A 23,756-nucleotide genomic window follows, 5' to 3' on the forward strand; every position below is an offset into this window, starting at 1 on the left:
CTTTTTCCTTATCTTTCTTTATTTCAATACATTGGAAAGAAAAAGATAAAGTAACAGACCTTTGTTTACATGCAGTAAAATAAAACGAAAAATGACAATTATATTTCTCTGCTGTGATTATGGAAGCTTACATCACTGGCCATTTATCTATTTAACAAAAATCTAAAAGACATTCAAATGAAGCAAATGATTAGAAAACAGCCGATTCTAAAATTTCCCACTTAAATATTCTTTTTTCTCTGTTGTTAAAATAAGACTGAGTTCTAGTAATTTGGAAGCACTCACTCTGAAAGGAAACCTGCTTTAGTATCAGACTCTGATGCCGAGCTCAATTCCTTTGTTTGGGACAAATTCACCAACTATGAAATAGTAGATGACATTTCTTGGATCCTTTCCAAGTGAACCAAAGGAAGTAACTAACCTAAGTGAACTTTTTAATATGGATGTGATAAATAAAAATAGTTACCAGTGGTTAATTATGCATTTTATTTTATAAAGCATGGTTTAATTGCAAGATTGTAATGTTTTTAATAAATGGTCTCTTTGTATAATTTCTTAGTGGGTGACACTTTGGACACAAGGTCAGAAATAAATGTTTGTGCGGTTTCCAGTACATTTAACAATAAAGTAACTCTGGGAAGATCTGTATATATATTTAATTGTCACAATTTAACCTTCAAACAGTGGTGTTTGGTAGAGTTGACCCAGTAAAACTCCTTGTAATTATACAAGTTGACCTCCCTGATCTTTGATAGTGGTCTCTCTTTATCAGATAGTCAATTTCGAATGATGTTCAGGCAGAAATCTTAGTGGATAGATTAAATTGTGCAATGAAAGCCACCCTTTAATGTTTTGTGAAGTTGAAGGTTTAAAGGAGAAGCAGTTGGACTGATTTACATTTGCAAAGATTGGAATGCTAGACAAACAGTGAACCTATTTATTTTCCAACTGGGTAGCTTTGGAAATTTATCCTCATACTAGCTAAGTAGATAGAGGGGAAAATAGTGTAATAAAAAAAGTAGATTGAAAAGAATTAGCTTTCCTCTTAAAGGAAAATTGGTCTGTTTATTTGTGGAATTTACTTTTTTCCCCTGGATTACTGCCTGCTGATGATGTTGATTGAAAGTACGGAGTATGCACTGATCTCAAAATCCTGGAGTTGCTTCTGGCCCAGGCTACTGGACACAATAAATATTTAAGTTTTGAGCTTTACGTGTGTTCTTTGTGTTACTTGCAAACTATGCGCTTTCAATGTTGCATTTAAACAGCTGTGATTGGATAAACCACCATTTGTAATCCTGATCACTAAAATGCATTGAGTAAATGAAAATATTTGTAATGTTGGACTGCCTACAGTAGCCAAATTATATATTTCTTTTTTATGTGGAATTATATTAGACAGCATATAGTGTATTGTTCAAAAATCATCAATTTATATTACTATTGAAAATTTCAACTAACAGGAAATTAAAAAATAACATCAAAAATAGATTTAATGAAATACTTGTGTTTTCCAGGTGATGTCACTGAATCATTTTCCCTAACAAACAACTATCTGGAAGTACTCTTTAAACTTTATATTGTCTTACATTTTGCTTTAATTGTTATCAAGCCCTTGAATTCCATCAGTCATCAAATAAAAACATGGTTTTCTATCGTGTCAACATGTTATGTCATGCCATTTTTTTCTTACTCTTAGATGCCTTTGAAGTTAGAACATTTCTATTTGTACATGAGTAGGTTCACAGTAATTATAGTAAGAAAAATATAGAACCAAGATCTGGGGGATCTGGCTTCAAGTCCTGTGACTATCTCCTACCCTAAGCAAGGCACGGGGATATTTCATACTTTCCCTGTGAGAGAAACCTAGATACAGCACCAGACTACAGAGAGGTTCAAACAAAAATATGTGAAAGGCAGAGAGGTAACATTGCAAAGAATATGGTTCAAATCCTAGCCCTCCACTGTGATAACTGAAGATGAAACTTTGGTTTTTCTTATCGGTAGTATCAGTCTTTTTGTAAATTTATAGCAAACAATGGAAATGAAGTCTGTAAAAATCCTACCACAATGCTTGGAATATAGGTAAAGTAGGAACCTTTTATAAATTGCTTACCATATGCTAACTCTAAATATGTACGAGGTGTGAAACCTTAAATAAAAATTTTAAAAAATATTCTGTAAGACACACTGTCATTAATCCCCTTCAAAGTACTTCCCCTCACTTCAAACACACTGATCCTATCACTTTCCTCACTTTCTAAAGCAGCTCTGGGGGTTCTCCGCTGTGAGCATCTTTTTGTGGCTATCTTGCTGCCTTGAATTGATTAAAAGCATTTATGGTGATTTCTGTCAAATAAAAACATTATGGAATGTCTTCATCCGCCTCATTCACCAGTTCTAGCACTGTGTGACTTCTGGCTCTTCCTCAAAGTCAAAGTGACTTCGAAAGGTAAACATTTTGAGTCAGTACAGGACATTGAGGCATTCGTGACAGTGCAGCTAAGAGGACTTCCAAAACTGCCTCTGAACGTGGCAAGCACAGAGGGACTAGTGTGTTCCAAGTGAGAGGGGGTTAATGGCAGCGTGTGTCGTACTGTAGTATGTTTTTTAAAAAGTTAAACATTCATCCCATGTTTGTTATATATAATGCAAACTAGAAAGTATTATCATTGCCTTTTGCAGAAGAAAAATGTGAGACTCTCTCAGAGGTTTAAAAAAAAATGTGTCCAAGATTCTATACCTTGATTATTTGTAGAAGGGGAAGAAACCATCCTCTTGTATATTTTTCATGGGATTCAAGACCCATGCTTTTATGAATGGGCTATGGAGACTACAAGTATAAGGTGAAAGTTGAACAGTTATTCAAGCTTCTGTATTATTGTTATTATTTCTTTGCATAACTTTTAGCAAGTCTGCCAACAATTCCATGAGATGAGAGAGATCTCAAGAAATGGTTTTCAGACAAATTTCTCTATTGAGAGAAAAGGGACTATATTTATCTAAAATATTTTGCTAATATGGTGTCAGCTATAAAGCACATTTTATGTGCTTTTCAGTTTAAACTTAAAGGTCAAGGTGAAATAGAACACGAGTAAGAATGTCACACACATATAACTAGACAATAGAAACAGCCCTGACAGCTGTGGCTAAGAACAGATTATGACTGGTATGCAGTTAGGATTGGTATACCTCTTAAAAATACTCCATATGTAAACACAAGGAAATTAGAGAAATAGCAATGTAGTTATTATGTGCTTAACTGAGTAATGGAGAACAGTGATTTCATAAGAAAGGCTAATTTCCAGTTTTACATAATGAATATTAATATATATTATAAAACACATGTTATTTTATTATATTTATATGTAGTAAAGTGGAAATGGCCAGAGGATGTTCTAAGTATATTAACAGGTCAGACTAAAGCTCTTGAAAATAAAGTGAAAAATTTTCCTTGTAATCCAGCCCTAATTGTTTGTGATGTGGTCATATTGATTAGCTTTGCCCTCATTTTTAAAAATATTAAGGAATAAAAAGATATCTAATTAGATTATTGAACCACTTAATCTTGATGTTTTAGAGTTAAGAATACAACCAATTTACAGCTATTTCAGGATGATGATAGCTGTCCTCAATTCACATGGTCTTAGCAACTTGAGGACTATAGTACATAAGCATAATTAATAAATCTTGTAATATATAGAGCATAGAGTAGTTTGGGGCAAGTTATCAAAAGACTATGCTAAAATGCCACCTGTCATAATATACATTTTTGGGAACGTACTTCTGTAAAATGAAAATGTTAACTTAGTCATCTTATTTAAGATTAGTGGCAGCCAATTATAACTAATTTCTATTTCTATAACACTTTGAAAAGAAGAGGGAATCTAAGATATATTTCCAATGTCTCTATTTTCTATTCAGCATCCACAGCTATTAAAAGACAGACTGTCTACACTGTACTATTTTCAGTAAGGGGTAGAGGTTACATATTCTTTCTATAATCATAATACTTGGGGACAAATTTACTGTCTTCCCCCCAGTGACAGCCCAGTTGTCATCCCATTTCTCCTTCCAAACAATCTATTCTCTACCAAGAAACATTACCCATACCCTGAATCCTGCTAAACTTGTAAATTATGTAAAATCAACCTTCCTTTAACTCTGTGATATCTTTCCCATTTATATTCTCTTAGTCAGAAGAGAAGATACTTCTTTTGAAACAGGTTTGAGTCCGTGCAGTAAAGGCTTACTTTGCAGCCTCAAATCTTGAATCTTCCAACTCCTAACTGGGTGGTCTTGGGCAAGTTACCGAAATTTCCTGTGTGATAGCTTGTTTATCTATAATTAGACTACTAACAATACCTATATATGGGTGATTTTGAGTGTTAAATGAGTTAGTTTATGCAAACGCCATGAATAGTTCCTGATTTATACTTTTCTATTTTTTATTAATGATAATCTTTTCATGTATAGAAAAGATTATATACACTGTTCCCTAGACAGGAACATTGCTCACTTTTTTCTCTCTACTTAAATTATAAACATTCCTTCCTTTCCATTCCCTCCATTAATATTTCCTGACCTGAAGGATGTATTTGTTGGTATATCATTTGCTTTGGCATTTCAAACTTTCTCATGAATGTGTAACAAGTTTCTCAATCTGGACAGCAGTTCAGAGGTAAATTCCAATGAATTGTATTTCTCTTGATCCTCCCTGCAGGACGATCATAAATGTCCTACTTACAAGGTTGACGCATCATCCAGAAATGTTGGTTGATACTTTTATTTCAGAATACAACAGTTTTAAGTAGCTAGTATAATTTAGATACATAATTTAAATTAGTGTTTATACTGACTTTCATTCTGTGACATCTTGCCTTTATAGTTTCCTCTCCTCTTAGTCACTGCTCTACTCGCTGCCCCTCCACATTCCTTCCAAACTATTAATCTCAGCATTCTCAGCTGCTTGTCGTTGCCTGAGCAACTCTTACGCTCTCCCATGTGCCTGGGTGTGTTGTGCCACGTGTCTGGAAAACCCTTCTATCACTTCTCTCTGGCTCTCACATCACTCCCAGTTTCCACCAGACACAGGGCCTATGCCCCACCTAGTCCTACGGAGTTCTGTCTTGAAACTTAGCATATCAGCACTTGTACGCATTCCCAAACTCAAGGAGAACATTGTCTTCCTTCGGGGTAGATCTATATACTCTCTTCTGCAAGTGTTTGCTTCTCTTACAGCTCTGATCAGTCTAAAAAGAAAGAAACTGGATTTTATCTACCTCAACTTCCACAAGGCCTCACACAGTGCTTTTATCCTTTAATAAAAGAAACGGAAACATTATGCAGTTCTATGTATTTGGGGAGATTTTACTACAAATTACATGCTTCCCCCACCATTGTTTCAATGGTACAACCATTTTTTATTATGACTCAATTTTCTAAAGAGGAGAGGATTATTCAGCCTTTGGAAATGAACCCATTTTACAGACCTTTTCTAATTTTGAATGAGCAATACATTTTCACAAGAGAGGCTCAATATAATCCTTCTCTGGTTTCTTTTGAAATAGAGAAACCTTAATATTTTTAATCTAAGATTCCCATACTTCATCATAAGCTTCTAAAAAAAGACAAAGATCAGGGGCTGGGGATTTAGCTCAGCGGCAAAAGCGCCTGCCTGGCAAGCGGAAGGTTGTGAGTTTGGTTCCCGGTACCGGAGAAAAACCAAAAAAAAAAAAAAAAAAAAAGACGAAGATCTACAGAAGGGACTGTAAATTCTGAAAGTTGGTTATTATTGCTTTAAACATTCAGAAGGGTTTTGGACTTTTGTGATATTTTGATTTTAAAAGTCAGCTTAAAATGCTGAGTAAAGTCAGAAACGTTAATAATCCCCCAAATTCAGATGCCAGTAAAATCTGCTTGAGGAAAAATACCTGTCAATGCCCAATTTACCTCATGCTTTACTTGAAGGGGTGTGATTGAGACTGTGATTTTGCCTCAGAAAGCATAGGGTTGTGTGGGATCTGGCTTTGCTCAGACCCTGCCCAAGCAAACTACAGAGTGAGAGGAGACTGTCCTGTATTAAAAGCTTTCTGTATTCAGAGTAACAGACTTTGTCTGCTTTGCTTGACAAAAATTAGCTGACTTCTTGCATTAAAGAAGTTTGTCTTGCAGGGGCTGAAGTGACAAGACAATAACTAAGTGCTAATTGTGCATAACCAGCACTAAAGATATGCAGTCCATTACGGCATGTAATAAATGACGCGGACACAGAAATATATTAGGTACTTTAATAATGACACTAGAACAGTATTTTGCAGCAATAAGAATGTGAACAGTTTTAGAGTCAAAATTTAGGAGTGTTTGTCTTCCTTGACTAAGTTCTGAGGAGACAGACTTAATTGTGAATGCAACTTTTTATTTCAGTGGGGAAATAAAATTGATAGATGATTTGTAAATAGCATTAACTACCTACAATTACTTTGCATCATAATAGAATTTAGGCTGAGTGTAGCACTTGAATGATGTTTTCATTTTCTGTGTAGAACATAGATAAAACAGGTAAGCCTTCCCTATTAGAAAAAATGGATAAAGGGCATAAATAGGCAGTTCTCAAAAAGAAGAAATACTAGAGGCCACTAGTAGTCAAATAAATATAAATTAAAAACTATAATGAGGTACCAACTTTCATCCCAAAAAGTGACAAGAATTTTTTAAAAAATAATAATTTCCAGTGTTAGAGCAAATGAGAGACATTAGGGGTTTTGCTTGTTTTTGGTGTGAGAAAATTGGCATTACTTTAGGGAAAAGCATATTAGCAATGTGTAACATAAGCCTTCAAAGGCCTTTGCTCTTTGTCTAATTAATTATGGGCATGTTTTGTCTATAGAAGCCATATTATATTGATAATATAAAAACTTTTGAAGAAATACCCTACCCATCAAATGACCAAAGAGTGTTATAATATGTGATGCTATAGTTATAAAACTGGACACAAGATGTCTTAAAATACTTCAAAAGAATTTTAAATGGTGGTAAAAAGGAATATAAAATAAATGAGAAATTCCATATTCAAATACTGTCTCTTTTTTGTTACTTTTTTAAAAACCTGCTTAGACATGGGTATAATATAAAGTGGATAATGTGTATAATTTGTGTTCTATACATAGAAAAAATACAGTTACCTATACACTGAGATATTAACATACTTTGTTTTAGAATAGTGACCAGTGGGACAGTATTCTTCTTTATTATTTTTATTTTCCAAATTTTCTATTGTGAATGTGTAAGCTTTTATAAGTAGAACAGCAGCGAAAATTTTTTATTGCATAAATATAACTGTTGCTAGTGGTTGCTAACAATCAATGTAGCAAGTAACAAAGTTCTTCTAATAACATTTATACTAATACACCTTTAAAATGGATCTAGATACATTGCACATATGTATATTAATGTGTCTCTATGGGTCTGTAGATATCTGCATCTGTGCATCCATATTCCTAGTGGAAATAACATGCATTTTCCAATTTATTTTTGGCTAAACGCCACCTTAGACCGAATTAAGTTACTCTGATTCCAAACATTCGCTGGGAAGAATCATTATTTAAGATTATTCCTTATTATCCAGGTAAAGGTGACATCAGAGGGTGTACTGGGCCATGTCCTAATCATTGATATTTAGCAAGAGATACTACTGAGATATTTATCTTTTAGAAAAGTCAAGTTGGTGTGGTAGAATTTAATCAAAATGAATTATAAACATGAAAGAAGTAACTTTTGAAAGCTTACTGTATTTCTACTACTTGATGTAATTTATTTTATTTAATTTTCAAACTTTGCAAGTATTAGTGTTTCTATTTTATGGAAATAAAAAATAAACATATGTAAGGTCCCACAGCTGATGCATAGCAGAGCTGGAATTTAAATGTAGCCGTTACTATAATCATGATCTTCTTTATACTATTCTACATACTAACTTGGCATTGGACAGGGCCTTCTATGGCAGATCATACAAACTGTGAACTTGATATAACTAATAATTGCTGATTATATACTGTGACTATATGACCTCAGAGCTCCTCTTTTTATTTAAATTCATCAAGCATACTAATTTTTTAAATATTATGTTTTAACTATGTATATTTTAATACCCTAAAATTCTCTGTATTAATCACATAAAAGAGTATGTACTTCTCTGGAAATAAAAGTATAACTTTTAATAAGAAAACAATGGGTTAGAGCCATAATTCTTTTGAGTTGAAAGTTCTGAACTTGACTAATTCAGCTCCCTTACATTACAAATAAAGAAAAATGATGTCAAGAAAGGAAGAGTGGATGGCTTGAAGTTACACAGCCAGTTTATGACAGAGCACATACTACAAGGTAGGATGCTAGATTCACTGGGAAAAATTCATTCCATTGTTGCTCTCCAACACTGATCATTGCTTTTTTTTTGGTGGTACTGTGAATCGAACTCAGGACCTTGCACTTACCAGGCAAGCACTGTGCCACTGAGCTATATCCCCAGCCAATAATTGCTTAATTATTAGCTATACCTGGTCTCATCCCCAAAGAGATTTGAGACAACTTAAAAAGTATTTGTAAAAGAAAAAGTATGTGTAAGGCATTGTTAAAATTCCAGAGATGATATCAAGACAAAGGGAAGCTATAAATATAATAAATAAGATAGAAACAAAATGCCCATTACAAATTCTGGTGTATTTGCTTGCTCACAAAAGTAATGCAGAAGAGTAAAGATATTTTAAACTAACTCTTAGAAAGTCAGAAGAACAATAAAAAGAAGAAAAAACAATAAACCCCAAAGTTAGTGTAAGTGCGCCGTGTTTAATTACATGCTGTTACATGATGCGTTTCTTTCAAAGTTAGTCTTAAGACCGTCCACCTCCAGGGCTTATTTCAGGCGCTGACTGCATTTTTGCAGAAAACAAAACAACACAACATGAAACAAAAGAGAACAAAACAAAACAACTGAGATTAATTACTACTGAAGTAGAGTACGCCCCTGTCATTGTCACCTATTAAGTCAATAGCCAGAAGAAAGAGGTTTTCCAGTTTTGCGAAGCAAAAAGAAACCTGCTTACCTCTGATTACAAAGCTGACAGGCAAAGCAGTCCAGGTGGTAAACGTTGTCCTTGGCTCGCATCACCATTTCAAAGGCAGGGATGAGCTTACTACAGGCAGCACAGTTTCCTGTTACACCAAACAGCCTAAAACAAAAAAACATGTTTTCCTTCAAACTCAGGGGCATCTGAGATCCAGAGTAGCGAAGACACTAATGGATACTGATACACAATGCCTTATGATGTACACAAGTGCGTTTCATCCTGGGTGCATATATAAATATTCTTCAGCGATACATCCTCAGTTGACCATTCTTGATGGAAATCACATCTTGTTTGAAAAGTAAAGGTAGAAGCGAGTAGATTAGGAAGCTTACATAACTGCAGTCAAACAGAAGTCAACAGGGGTGAATTTACAGCAATAATCCATTTGTTTGTGTATACAATAAATACAAAAGCAGTGTAACTTGGATTTTAAAGTTATATGTTCAGAAATTTAGTTGGAAGAGGAATCCATTTGAATGACTTTCCATGTTTGACATCTAGATACTAAAAGATTTGCTATTATTATTAAAAATACATTTATGAACAAGCCATTTAAGCAGTAAAAGAAACCACTAAGGTGCATGAACCTTCTGGCCCTATACTATAGTTATAGCTATGATTATGTTATTCAGGTAGCACATTAAAGTAAATGGGGCTGTAAACTCCATATAGCTAGATCAGGAGCTGAGACATAATATACCGTCAGAACCATCAGAATTGTTTGGGAAAAATATTTTTTAAAAAATCCTATTTGCTGTAGATATCTAAAAATGTTATTGTCATGACCTAAAAATACTGCAGAATAAAATGTCTTATCATTTCATAATGAGAAGAAATAGAACATTTTATCCACCGGCACTGGCAATTTCAGCTAGTCCCTTTAAAGTTGTTAATGGTGGTGAAGAATTATTACAAGTAGTATTTTGTGCATAGCACTTAATGCACTTTTTAACTAGGGAGCAAACTAGATGAAAAACACCACATCTGCCAGTTTTCTTTTCTCTCCAGCATCAGCCTGACAGGAGAAAAATATAATGGCTCTCATGGGAAAGAACAAATTAAAAGCAGTTCTGAACTAATGAATTCAAAGGTGCTATGGAGAAAACTCATTTTGGTTATAAAAATGTACTTTAAAAACACCTTAGCCTTTCATTTTATTAAGTTGAAGAATTACGCACAAACATGTGAACTCTGTCTTACTACTACTTTCTGCATACTCCAAAGATGAGTCTCTGCTTAAGGCATGCATGTTCGTGTTTCGGTTTAACTCTTTCTTCTTACCAGGCTAACTATAATGATGGGGTAGAGTTGGGAGAGTAGCAGCCAAGTGTCTGGTAAACTGTGGAATAAATGCTTGTCCTCCTGTTTTTCTTAGATTGTCTCTTGAAAAACGTAAGCGCCTTGAGGGTAGAAACTACAAATGCTTTCTAAAGTGTGCTAGCACAATTTGAGGACTTGCTAAAAGTAAGCAATATTTAGAGTTGAAAATATTCAATTCAAAATTGTTAGACGCTGATCTTCTTTGATGAATGCTAATCTAAAAAATATAACAACCTATATGTTCTCAGTTTAAAAATCCATATTTTGAGGAATAATTTTCTCCTTAAAAAAGACCTTCATGAAAAATATAATCTTTCACATCTCTTACTGGCATCATTAAAAATGAAACCACAGCAAACTAAAGCTTTCATCCTATTCTTCTGTGAACAGAATTTTTTAGTTCATTTTGAAAGTTTAACATTGACTTTTCAGGGTGCTTCCCATGATCTGTTCAGGAGTCACACAGCTTACGTGTGCCACTGGCTTCTTCCGTGCTTTATTATTTTTGAGACACCAGGAAAGCATAGCCATCCTTTATTCCAGAGATATAGATATATTTATGGATATAAAATCTGGCTAATATGAGATAAAGCCATTGTTAAGAATTACCCAGTTTGCACATACCTAATAAACACACACACAATGCCATTTTGAAATTCTGGACATAGTTTCCCCCAATTTCAATTGCTCTCTCTAGCTGAGCATTTATCAGCTACCTGATTAGAATTTGTTTCCACACAAACCATTGATCATCAGCCTATTACTAGGCAAATGACAGTTAATTACCCACTACATTAACCACTGGGACCTGAGACCTGCTTCTGCTGCCATCAGTCAACATGATAAATGTGGCAAGTTCAGTAATGCATGGCCAGCCCTGAGCTGCCTGCTATACTGTGAACAACCCTCAATCTCACTTCCAGGCCCAGGAAAATCTATGGCAATCTGCATAATTACAAGCTCTGGGTTAATAACAGACAAATGATTTGTTGCATCTAAACAAAGTCCTTGGAATGGTCCCGGTCTCTGGTGGCTGCCCACACGGTGCAGCGGCACTGGTATACTTTCCACTACAATGTGCACTAAACAGTTCTCTGACGTTATAGCCTTCCAATTTGTTGCCCTCCAATTTATGGATTCTGCATATGTGATTTTTAATCATTAAAGGACTCTTGAAGCAATATTATCTTAATTATTCTCTGCTGTAACCAGGGAATTAGGCTTCAGATAAAATTTTCTTCTTCCATGCACTTTTCCTGCCTCGCTGGAGGCTCCATCAGTTTCTATCTACACCTGGACTCTGAAATCCTAATGATGAATTATTGCCCCTTTTCCTAAGAGGGCGAACCTTACAAGGGAACATTTTACTGAACTGTCAGCTCACAGACTGAGTGCGGAGATGCGGAAATCTGATCTAATTTGCTGCAAAACGATGCATTTGTTAGACTTTTCCCTCAGTTTTGCCCAAGGATCAAGAGATCATTCTACAGCCACATTCACATTCTCCTTTTCCTCTGGGGGGCTGGGGGAACAACCCCAGGTTCTCCGGGCAAGGCAACAAAGTCGTATTTTATAAAATAGGGTTTTCAAATGTATCTTATCCTTCGGTTTCCAAACATGACATTTGGATACTCAGGCAAAAAGAATTTTCATATGTATCAGTTGAGCTCAAGGCAGGCTTAAGGTCCTCATTTGTAAGACTTTTTTTTTTTCAGATGTGCTAAGAAATATTCAAGAAGAGGATCTTAATTACCTAATTCACTGAGACTGTTCATAATCCTGGGAATTCATGTAACACTTTCTGCTGCACGGATTGGTCCTAGATTCATTTATGAAGATGATACTGGTCCGCTTTTGCATTTGAGCCAGAGATCTCTGCAAACTCTTGTCTGTCATGTCTGCACGTCTCATCCCCTCCAGAGGAGGTCTTAAAAGGTCTTAGCGGTACATTGAGACAGACAAAGCTTTACTGCAAAGTGAATCATATTTGAAATTTTGACCTAAATTAATCACAGTATACCAGCTCATAAATTTACAGTAAGGAGAGAAACTTACTGATCCACTTTGCTCATTTCAGTATGTTGCATAGATTTTTAAAGGATGGGCAAGGGTCAATTTGCTAATTTATGGGCTAGATTCTTCCCTACCACTTATGCTTATAATAAGCTTTAAGCAATATGACTTTCACCTTATTTGTTCCATATTACTACGAGTAGGCTTAGCATATAAAAGATGACAGGTATGCCTGATACAGTATCAGTGCCCAGGACTATTTGTAGGAACCCAAAGGATGTTTCTGTGCCTCTTCCAGTCCATTTTTGCTTTCGCTATCTGATATTGACAACCTAAAAACAGACATGAAGAGGAAAACCAAGCAGACGACTTTATTATGGAAGAATTCAGCTTATCTGCATGTTGTTTTACATCTCCACACTGTAGTGTGTATCCACACAAACTAAATAATTTGTTGGGAGGCATAACAAGAATTAAGAAAAATGATACTCTATTTTTAAACACACCCAGAAAATTTTGTGTTTTTACTAACTGCTCAACAGCTCCCGCAACATACTCCTAAAGCATATGGACTCTGTATGGTTTAGTTCATAACTATTTCTAAAGTTCCTGGGGATGAGAGGTAGAGAAAAACTCAAGATATATAATCGTTTAACATCGCATTAATAAATATGGCTTACTCCTGGGCATCGGGGGAAATGAGTGTTCATTGTATTAGTGTCTTTTATTTCACAGCACCAGATGTTTCTATAGATTTTTTTAACCAGGTCAGTAGCTCTAGTCACTAAATCAAATTCTTCTGAGCTATGGAAAGCAGAGTACTAGGCTCCAATTAATTTATTATTTTGGGAAAATGCGCACATAAATATCATTGCGGTGAGCCTTAATTCTGAGCAAGGATCAAATTTCCTAGTCAGGAATCCTAATTTACTGACTTAAGTACACATCAATATAACAATAAGTATTTTTTTTTAAATAATGTGGAAGATGAGACCAGTATATATGACCTTCTTTTTTGAGAATAATTAGAAATGAGCAGAGAAAGGAAAGTTGGGTTTTCCAAGGGTGTGAAAATGTGGGTAGTCGGAAATATCTTTAACTTTTGACTGCTGGCTGCTTAAGTTTTAATGCATATGTTATTTGACGAGGAAGGGAACACATTCCCAGATTGATGAAGACAATTGCTGTTTTGTTTATTGCAAACATAGTTTTCATCTCCTCTCCTACTTCACTTTTTTACATAAAGGAGGGAGTGACAAAAAATGAACATAATTGAAACATCCAGTTCTTCTGTTTTAAGCTTAAAATGCTCACCCATTATAGGGCTAAAGAGAGCGGAACCTATTGTTCTCTGTCAGGCTGGGTCTTTGCATGCACTGCACTGTCACTGAGATAAAGACCTTGTGGGAGTTAAAAACAGTTAAAAATAAAACACGGAACACTCAAAGATATACAGAGGGAAATAGAAGATGTATTTCACACGATTTTGAGCCATATCCTTAACTATTGCAGTGCAGTTTAGCACAGAGCTTTAGAATTTGTGCTTAGAAATGATACTGAATTTCTCTAAAATTAAGATGAAAAAACTAAAAACCTGATGGAATTTTAAAGGTGAAAGATACATCTTCTGTTTAAAGGAAATTTAGGGGTTACTCATTTTATAATTAAGCACTTTTATTCTATGACATCAGCCCTAATTTAGCTTAAATTTGGTCTTTGCATTCAATAACTTTTCTCTGTTAAATATATGGATTATACTAAACAGAAACATAAAAGCCATTTGCTGAAAGTAAATTTTCATATATATTAAATCTATAAAGGTATAGTGTATGTTTATATTCTACACACACACACAAAGCAGATTTTACACTGAAAAAAGGGAAAGAGTATGAAAAAATAAAAGTTAAACATATTAAATGCCTAAGTACAATTTCAGAGAAAACTACCAAAGGCCCATATGATATGAGCATGCATGTGTTTTTTTTTAAGAAATGCAACTTCTTATCTAAAATAGCAGGCATAATTCATACTATCGAGGGAATGCCCAGGTCCAATGAGGTAGATGCCTACTAAGGGGGTGGCACTTGACGAAAGATGTGAACCAACATAGATGTGTGCTCTCAAGGAGCCATCCGGAGGACAGGTAGGTATAGAACCTAAGAGGTACTAGGAGAAAAAGTGAAAATGAAGGTTAAGTGGGTTAAGTATAGTAAGGAAAGGTACATGGGCAGCCTGGATGGGTGACCACAGCTTGGAGACTGAGAATTTATATTCATCGCATTTATATTTTGAATGCCTTCAGGATATTATCTTCTATGCTTAAGTCAAACCTCAGTATTCTTTGAGTAAGACAGAATAGTGCCAGGCAGAGGGAGACTGGACGCTCCAACCCAACTCACAGGGTGGATCCCAGCACCTATCTGCCAGCCCTTGGTTGGACTTACTGAGTATCAGCTTGTGATCCAACCCGTTTAAACAGCAACACGGTGAGGACAATGAAATTACCAGTTAAAAGTTATTCCCAAATTGGAAGGGAGTAGATTTAATTTTCTTGGCTTTTTAAATGAATTTTTGAAATCTAGAGTTAGCACTATGTTGGCAAGAACAAAAAATTTAAAAAAAGAATTCTAACGTCTTAGGGATGCAGCTCAGTGGTAGTGTTCTTGACAAACACGTATGAAGCCTGGGGCCTGATCCCCAGCACTATGATTAAAAACAATTCTAGGGCTGGGGATTTAGCTCAGCGGCAAAAGCGCCTGCCTGGCAAGTGCAAGGTCATGAGTTCGGTTCCCAGTACCGGAGAAAAACCAAAAAAAAAAAAAAAAAAAATTCTAAAGGTTGTGAAAGGATTTGATGAAAGTGATTGCCTAAATATTGTGTATTAGGCAAAGAAATGGCTGAAGAAACATTTTAGGAAGATCTGATTTACTATTAAAACTATACTAGATGTATAAGAACCTATCTTTCCATAAGAATCAAGTCAGTCTCCATGAAGGATCAGACAGAAATCCCTGCCATGAACAATCAGAATCTACTGCAGTTTGGGGACAGTAATTTAGTTTACATTGTTGTAGACTTGAGATATTCCAGGGAAACAAAATAAACAGCAATATGTTCCATGTCCTGTTTGTAAACCTGTAATTTTCACCAGAGAGCTGGTCTTTTCCCACCTCCAATCCAGCTCATAAGGACCAGTTCCCTCACTGTGTTCTATCTGTGCTGGATGGGACAGATAGCACTAGCCAGTCATGGTTACTGACCTCTTGACACATGGCTGCTCTGAAGAGACACTCACTCTACACATGGCATTCACACCCAATTTCAAAGCTTCCCACAGAAACTGTCCTTCTCAATAATTCCTTAATATTTAAAAAATTTTGATTACATACTGGGCTGTTGATCTTTCGGTGACATTATATTAAATAAAACGTTTCTTAAAAATAATTTCATCTTTTAAGAAAACTTTCATTCACTACTAAAATTTTAAAGGTAGTACCTGAATCACTTATATTCCTATTATACCATGAAGGTTTATAGCTTAAATTTTCCTTTTACCTTTGGCTATATGACAATTATAACTTTGAAACAAAAGGAGACCCGCAGTTTTGTCGCTGATGTAGATCCTAGAAATCTCTTCTTTAGTGGTCTGTGCTTAAAAATTTAAAAACTACAAGCTAGGGACGTTTTAACTTAAAACTTAGAAGTATGTATGCTAACAGCATAAATCATTATAACTCAGGATGGCGTAGATGTCAATGCCCCACCTATTTTTCCAACTGCAGCCTTAATCAGCGTTATTAAATTTTTTCTAAGTTTGCTATTTTATGGGCCATAAAGGCAGCCACAGAATAGCATAGAAAGAAAAGCCGGTTGATGCGTGGGCTACCTGGTCCTGTCCTAGCTCCACTGCAGACAGGAAAAAATAGCCTATGTTCACACGCAGAACTTTGCATATGTATACTAGAGCTAGCACAAGAACCTAATTCTTATCTAAATCTGGTCCTTTTTTCAATATACTTCTCTAGATTTTGTTCCCTGTAAAAACAGGACAAAAAAGTGTTGTTCTCAATAAAAGTCTCTAGGTTTCTGACCTGCATGACAGTATTGGCTGATAAGACTTAGGATTATCTTGTTCTTCTCCACACTTGCCTCTGTTAGAAGTTGCAAAGTGCTTAAATATTATACCTTCAATTCTAATAAATAATTGTCAATATCTCCATATACTCATTTTTCCAAAACCTTATGAGCAGGTGTTAGTGTTATTTATGATTAGCACAGCAGCCTAGTGGGAAAAGCTATACAGACACAGTAAAAGTGCATAGTTTTCCCTCAATATTTGGTGAAGACAATATTTCTGGGTAAATACAACAATTGTGCCAACATTTCACAGAATTACAGAATCTTAGACCTCAAAAGAATCTCCCGTTACTAGAACAAAAGAAATGTCGTTTGTTCTTCATTACTGCAACATGTAAAAGACAGGATTTCTTAATTTTTAGATATAGGTATGGAGAGCCCTACAATATTAAAAGCAAAAAGAAAACACAGGAAAATAAAAGCAAATTTAATTAAAACTAAGAATAAATTTTAAAAAGGGGGCAAATGTTTATCTAATCACAGTAGCACCCCTGCTCTATTTATAAGCTTCTTTTAAAAAAAGACGTTTCTAATAAAGAAAATGACAATCAGTTACAATAATATGAACATAAAAAGCTATTTCTACTTTACAGATATTGTAATCAAATTAGTCTCTATACATTTTTCCTTTGATAAAACAGGAAGCTGTTGATAGATTTAAATAAGTTATACAATTTTATAATAAAATCTTTTAAGAGTGCTTTTACATGGTAGTCTATCCTGACATGAATTTCAGAAAGCTTTGTCCATTTAAAATTGAATAGTTTTTCTAAATCAGAACCTTTAGCATAACACTTTCCTAAAGATCAGCATCGAAGTCTTTTGGTATCTTTACAGACCATTTAGAGGCCCCTAATTTTCTTTCATTTTCACATTTTTCTTTCTATAGAATATATATATAATTGAACACAAAAGTAAGAGAGGTGTTTTATTTGAAAATGTTTTTAACCCTCCTCATAGGCAGTGAACTTTGAACAACCGCAATTATCAAGAGAAAAGAAAAATAAAGAGGAGGGGGACGGCACTAATGATAAACTGATAAAGGTTATTAACAGTGGGATGAGAACTAATCCTGGGAGAGACCTTTCTGTTGCTCTGTCTCAGAAGCCACTTGATATTTTCATGTGTCAATTTCACCTTGTTTCTAAGTGCCACCCACTCATTCATCCAGGCATGAACACAGGCTTGCTAAAGCTCCTGTGTGAGTTACCAAGTAGGTGATGACAGCGTGATTTGAACTGCAATGCAAAACTCATTTGTTCTAATGTAAAATGTATCTTTAGAGCCAGAGATTATAGTTTAGTGACAGTAATTGCTGATTAGATGTAAAAAAGAAACAAGTAACTTACCTTGAATAGGTAAGGCAATTATTTATTCTTACAGCTAGCCAGCAACATTTCAAACATACGTTTCTTCTAGGATTAATTATTATGACTTGTTTCAGACAAAAGTGCTATGTAAGAGAGGAGCACAACCTATATAAAGACCTATTATGTAGAATTTGATTTCATTTTTATTTAAATCTTTTACCTTATTTCTTTGAGAAAACAACCTAATTACTCATGTATTATTTTAAGGTAAGTAAGGAGATTTGAGATATTGTATAATCTACCTTTCCAGTCAAATTTACCAAAAGAAAGAGATGCAGAAAATATTATCATAGATATTCGTCCTTGTTTTTAATTAAGAATATTATATTTTGGAGGCATCAGAGTACATGACAGTTTCAAATGCCACTGACATAATCACAAAAATTTTACAGAATATATTGTTTGCTTTGTTAAAGTATTTCTGTAAAACAAATGCAGCATCTGACACTATTTACGGCTTATTATTTTAAAAGATAATTTCTCTTACATTCAAGAGTACTCACAATGCTATTATTAAAATCATTTATGAGTTGAGAACATATAGTAGCAAGGCATTTATAGAACACAATATTTTCTGGACAAGCCTGGATATACACCTGTTGTCTAGTCCTGTTGTTTATCAAAAATTTTCTGTGTTGAATAGAAAATTCTATGGCAACTCTAGAAACAGCCAAAGATCCATTAGAACTCTGGGGTTTCAAAATCATCTATTCTTTGGTTTCTTCTTGAGATAGGCAGATTTAACAAATACTCTTTAACAGTCATATAATTTCCAAATTCTATGATTTTTCAATTCTAATTAAAGTATAGCTGAATTATTCAGGTAAAAATTAATTTGGAGAATTTGACTTGAAGTTGTCAGACTGAATTTATAGCATTTTAAAAGACCCACCAAAAAAGGAAAGTATCCAACTTTTATTTACAGTGGATCAGTATTTTAGACATATGTACATGTTAATTTCAGAGCCTTTTAAAGAAATTTTGCATTATCCATTGTAGGATTTTGAGGAGTTATCAAAATAAGCCATGAAAATAATTCTTGGTAAGGTTAGATGATTTCTTTTTTGGATAATAAATGAAAAGGAAAGAAACTAAAGAAGACGATATGGTTCTGTGTGAGGAAAACTAGCATCCATCAGTATTGTTCTCCTGATGCTTTCCATAATAAATGAGCACAACTCTTAATACTATGGAGAAGAAATGCTGAAGAACTTTTGTGTCATCAAACCACACAAAATGAATTACAATCAAACCCATAGATTGCATATTTGTACTGACATGGTCATTCACAAATCTTCAGGATGTTCTTTGAAGTGTTTTAAGTATTTTCTTTTCTCAAAATGTTACTTTTATAGCACTAACTTCATTTTTGGGATGTGCGCGTTTTGTTTATAAAAAGATAGAGCTAAATATTTCCTTTGCTGTGTCACGTTCAGGACCTTTTATTTGAAGTATTTCTTAGAAATTGCTATGCCACATTGTCCAGGATTTTAACTATTTCTTAAACATCTTACTGTGGCTGCCAAATCCTTCATAAATACAGTGTCTACTGGGGTTTAAACGACCAACATATATCCTACTTTTAATTTATAATATATCCAGAGTTCAGTTATCTCTGGAGTCACACATACATATAATAAATGCTTTTGTTAGGTACTGGGGCAAACTACTTTGGAAAATACCTGTTAATGGAATATATACAAGAATAGTTTTCTCTAAGAGTGTGTTAAGACAGAATCTGCTAAAATACTTGATATGAATTCATTCATCTAATTTTCTGTGTGATAGTAGCAAATGGATATTACACAGATAATCAAATAGGAAAGAATAAATCTGAAACCTACTATACTTGAAAATAGAGATGTTTTCATAAGCTGTACAATTCTCAGTGTGAGAATTTTCTGTTTTTATTATGGATCTGTCCAGATACATTTTTTTGCAGGAAAAAAATTCATATTTTAAGGTTGGAAAATAATCACTCAAACTAGGGATAGGAAAAATCATATTAAATGCATATATTTTAGTGTATATCCATACATGGCCATCATAAAACCTGGTAGTAACATACATTATGCATGGAAATGTTATTTGAGGTAAAGAGAGAAAATACTGAATAAGGCAGTAAGAATGTAAAAATCATGAGTGAATAAAGCTAGACAGTAGAAACAAAAGACTGTGAACTCAGACTTACAGAGTACAGAAAAATGAGGTACTGAATGTAATCATTTGACAGCTGAAATGCACTGGTAACCACGGGCTCTGAAAAGACAACTTAAAAGATATTTGAACATGTGCACGCGTGTCTAGGTGCTTGCGTGTCCACATGTATAAATAAAGTACTAACCTACTAGTTATCTCTTTTTACTCTCCGGCTGTCAAAAACCCCTGTCAGCTGCAAAGGCGATAAGGGGGGCAGTTTAAAGAAGATACTGGAGACTTAAGCTTCTTAATGTGCCAAGCATCAATCCCATGAAAGCAAACAACTTGAAAAGGGGTTATATGTATTTAGGAAATCTCTGAGGCTCCCTTCCTGCTCCACTCTAGCCGGAGCTGGTGCTCAAGTTTTCTCACCCTAATGACCCCTGAAGCAGCCCTGAGGGATTGCAAAACAAGGCCGTTACACAAGGCAGCTTGCTAATTGAGAAGTTGATCGGGGGTAGAGAAATCCTGCTTTACCACGTTAAGTGTCGAAATCAAGCATGACTAGATTGACGTCGCCAAATCACCGTCTGGAGGCCACTCCACCCCAGGAGCAGCCGGGCTTTTCACACCTGATAGGCCCTCACTCTATCTACATCAAGTCACATTAAGAAAGAAATGTATTAGGGAACCGGAGCCCGAGCCCTGCGAGCACTACTCCACCGCCTAATTGCTGCTTCCCTGCTCCCCCACCCCCAGGAACAAATGTGCCCACGTGGCAGATTCGCCGCCTACCTGTCCCCCTTTGGAAAACCATCCTTTTCCCACTCATTCTGCTGATTTGGTGCCTTATAAAAATACAATACCACTAGACCCGAGAATAAGTTAGAGAAAGCTAGTAGGGTTAGACCTTGTGCATGACATATCTCAATCATGTTGATTTAAATTACAGGACCCTTGGAACAGTTTATAAACACTTGCTTTTCAAGCTCTTTTTTTTTTTCTCAGTGAAGTTATAGATGCATAATATATGAAAAATGAAAAACTCCTGCTGGTGGAGAGTAATTTAGACCTTGCACAGTGTGCAGAGAGGACAGACCTTCTGCCTTTGAACTTCGGTTCCCACTCACGGATTTGCAGCTCTCCAACCTGAAGTCTCCCGTGACAGATGGCATAATAGATATTCCCGACAGCCCAGACTGGCAGGATGATATTACTTCGTATTTTTTTTCCTACACTCTATTTCTGACAGGTACAAAGTACTTAACCAATGATGTGTTTTAGACGAAGGCTAAAAACTGAAGGAGGGGCTTCTTCCTTATTTTTACCACTTGCTTGGTTGGTTTTGAATTTCAGTTTTCTTGCAGACAGAATGGATGTAATTCCTATCTGTCTTCTAGGAACAGAGAGAACGGCTTATTTCCAACCATAGAATTATTATTGCCCATTAGAAAAGAAATTCTTACACATGTTTGTAGTACAATAATTAAATCTTTACCGTACTTATTGAGAAATGGTAGATGGCACCCATGCTAAGGTAGCAAAACTGAGGTCGCACCTAACTCCTCGTGCTTATTCATGGCAGTCATGGAATTTGGCTGAGTTCCTGCGTCTTGATACCCAGACTTGGGCTCACTCTGTGGGAGACTTCATGTCTTACCTTTAATCCAAGTAGGACACAATAATAACAAAAAGAAGCAAGCAAAAACACACAAGAAAAAAGATATTTTCTTAGGAAGGAAACATGACAAGGAAATTCATAGTACTATATAACTCAAATGCTACTGACTTTCAAGTTACAATCTAAGCTTAACATGCTATCTGTCATGTTTTTATAAAAAGCTAAACATGCTCTTTGTGGTTCTCAGAATTAATAAACAAACCTATATGAAGACAATCCCACTAAAGCAGAAGCTTTATTTATTTCACAAAATATAAGATCAATTTCCATACACTAAAGGTAAGGCTGTCGATAAAGCATATTTAATGTAAAAACTAGGTAGCCGTCTAAGTCCTCTCTGATAATTACATGTCAGTAAATTAGATAAATCAGTCAAAAGATTTTCCTGTGCTTACACTTTAAAGAAACATCTCAAATCAATAGCAATATGAAATCTGGTCAATTATGTAAGGGCTTAGCATAGAAGAGCTAATGTTTATTGAGTCTTGTCTCTGTACTAGATATTGTTTTAAGCATTTTGCATGGGTTATCTCATTAATCCTCATAACAACTGAATGAGGCAGGTGGCAGTGTGGTTTCCCATCTTCAGGATGAGCAAAATGAGGCATTCAGAATCATGGGTCATGCCAAGTGTCACAGTGTCAGTGGGAGAGCAGGACTCCACACACTTAACCACTGAGGCACTCTTGTCTCAGCAGAGTAGAGGGGCCCTCAGGGGCAATTTCTGGATCACTTTTCTGGTCCTTTTTCATCTTCTGACTACTAGGAGATTCCCTACATCCTTTTTTTGTTCTTTCTCAGTGACCTTCCTCTTGCATACATATGGTTCCTTTACCCTTGCTAAAGCTTCCTAGCTGAACATCTTTTCTACCAGCTCATCCAGCTCTTTATCCCCCACTCTGTAGCCAGTAACCTTCCCAGAACACAGATCTGATTTGTGGCTCCTACTTATAACACTCTATAGCTCCCCAGGCTGTGCAGATAAATGCAGGGAAGCATGAAAGATCTATGCTGTGCAGATACAGGTTTCCATTTGGTCTTCTATCCCACCAGTGAGCTTTGTTACATGCTTTCCATCTACTGTGGTGTCACCATCTACTGTCAGGCCACATCTCCTGGCACTCCTGCCTGTTGAATAGAATATGAAATCTATTCTTCCCAGAAAACTACTACAGTCCTCCTTTTCTGTATTCATTTCAGATATCACTTGATCTATGAGTTCCCTCTTGTTTCCTTGAAGGAAAATGGGTAACAGCTTTCTTTAGATATTTAAGTGCTTGTTTTCATATACTACATGGATCTTTGAGAACTTTGTCAATGCCCCTCTGTTTGCTGTTTGTATCTTTCTTGCTAGATCATACAGTCCCTGATAGCTTGCCCTCTCCTTTCCCTAGTGCCTAATACTTGCACTAGCATATGCCCTCAAATTACAGAACTACAGATTAGGGATAGAAATGAAAATTAACACTGTCACTTGTCAACGGAATAGACTTCATAGAGGAATTTTACTTACATCCACTAGATTAGTACCAAGTGTTTTTAAAGCCCCGTTTTGAACTCAGTGTGTAATAGACATGTGATCTGTAGGTGGAAGTAAAAAATAAAGTATTTAGGTGCTATTACAAAGAAATGATCATACCACCCTCCCCATGTATTTCCTTAACTCTCGTTGAGAAATGACCCAATAAGGACAGAGCTGCGCAGACTAAAGAAAACCACTCCAGGACCTTGTTAGGCAACGTCAGCATCTACTTGCTGAAATGCAGCACAAATTAGGTCTGCCTTTGATCATGTTCTAGACGGCTCGAGTGCCCACACGTCAGAACTCTGCTGTGAGCAGTTACAGAAAATTTGTGACTGGCATGATCTGTACCCATGCTATCTCTTTGCCATCATTATACCATCACTGAAAGAGTTAACTATGGCCTAAAATGTGATGTTATATATCAACTTGGACCACTGTCTTCTGAA

The 23,756-nt window shown here is 35.5% G+C and overlaps 1 protein-coding gene across 10 annotated transcripts in view; it reads right to left on the bottom strand.

Annotated features, from left to right (window-relative positions):
- The window catches only part of Lmo3 (LIM domain only 3 (rhombotin-like 2)), a 55,582-nt gene that overhangs the window by 1,533 nt on the left and 30,293 nt on the right, over positions 1 to 23,756 (bottom strand). For all 10 annotated transcript variants that reach the window (XM_013511274.1, XM_005379032.2, XM_005379028.2 and 7 more), the window contains one exon: positions 9,102 to 9,227. In XM_013511274.1, the coding sequence (XP_013366728.1) occupies positions 9,102 to 9,227 (126 nt within the window). The remainder of the gene's footprint in view (positions 1 to 9,101; positions 9,228 to 23,756) is intronic.

The sequence above is a fragment of the Chinchilla lanigera genome, unplaced genomic scaffold, assembly GCF_000276665.1.
Source record: "Chinchilla lanigera isolate Chin_1 unplaced genomic scaffold, ChiLan1.0 scaffold00012, whole genome shotgun sequence".
NCBI lineage: Eukaryota > Metazoa > Chordata > Mammalia > Rodentia > Chinchillidae > Chinchilla > Chinchilla lanigera.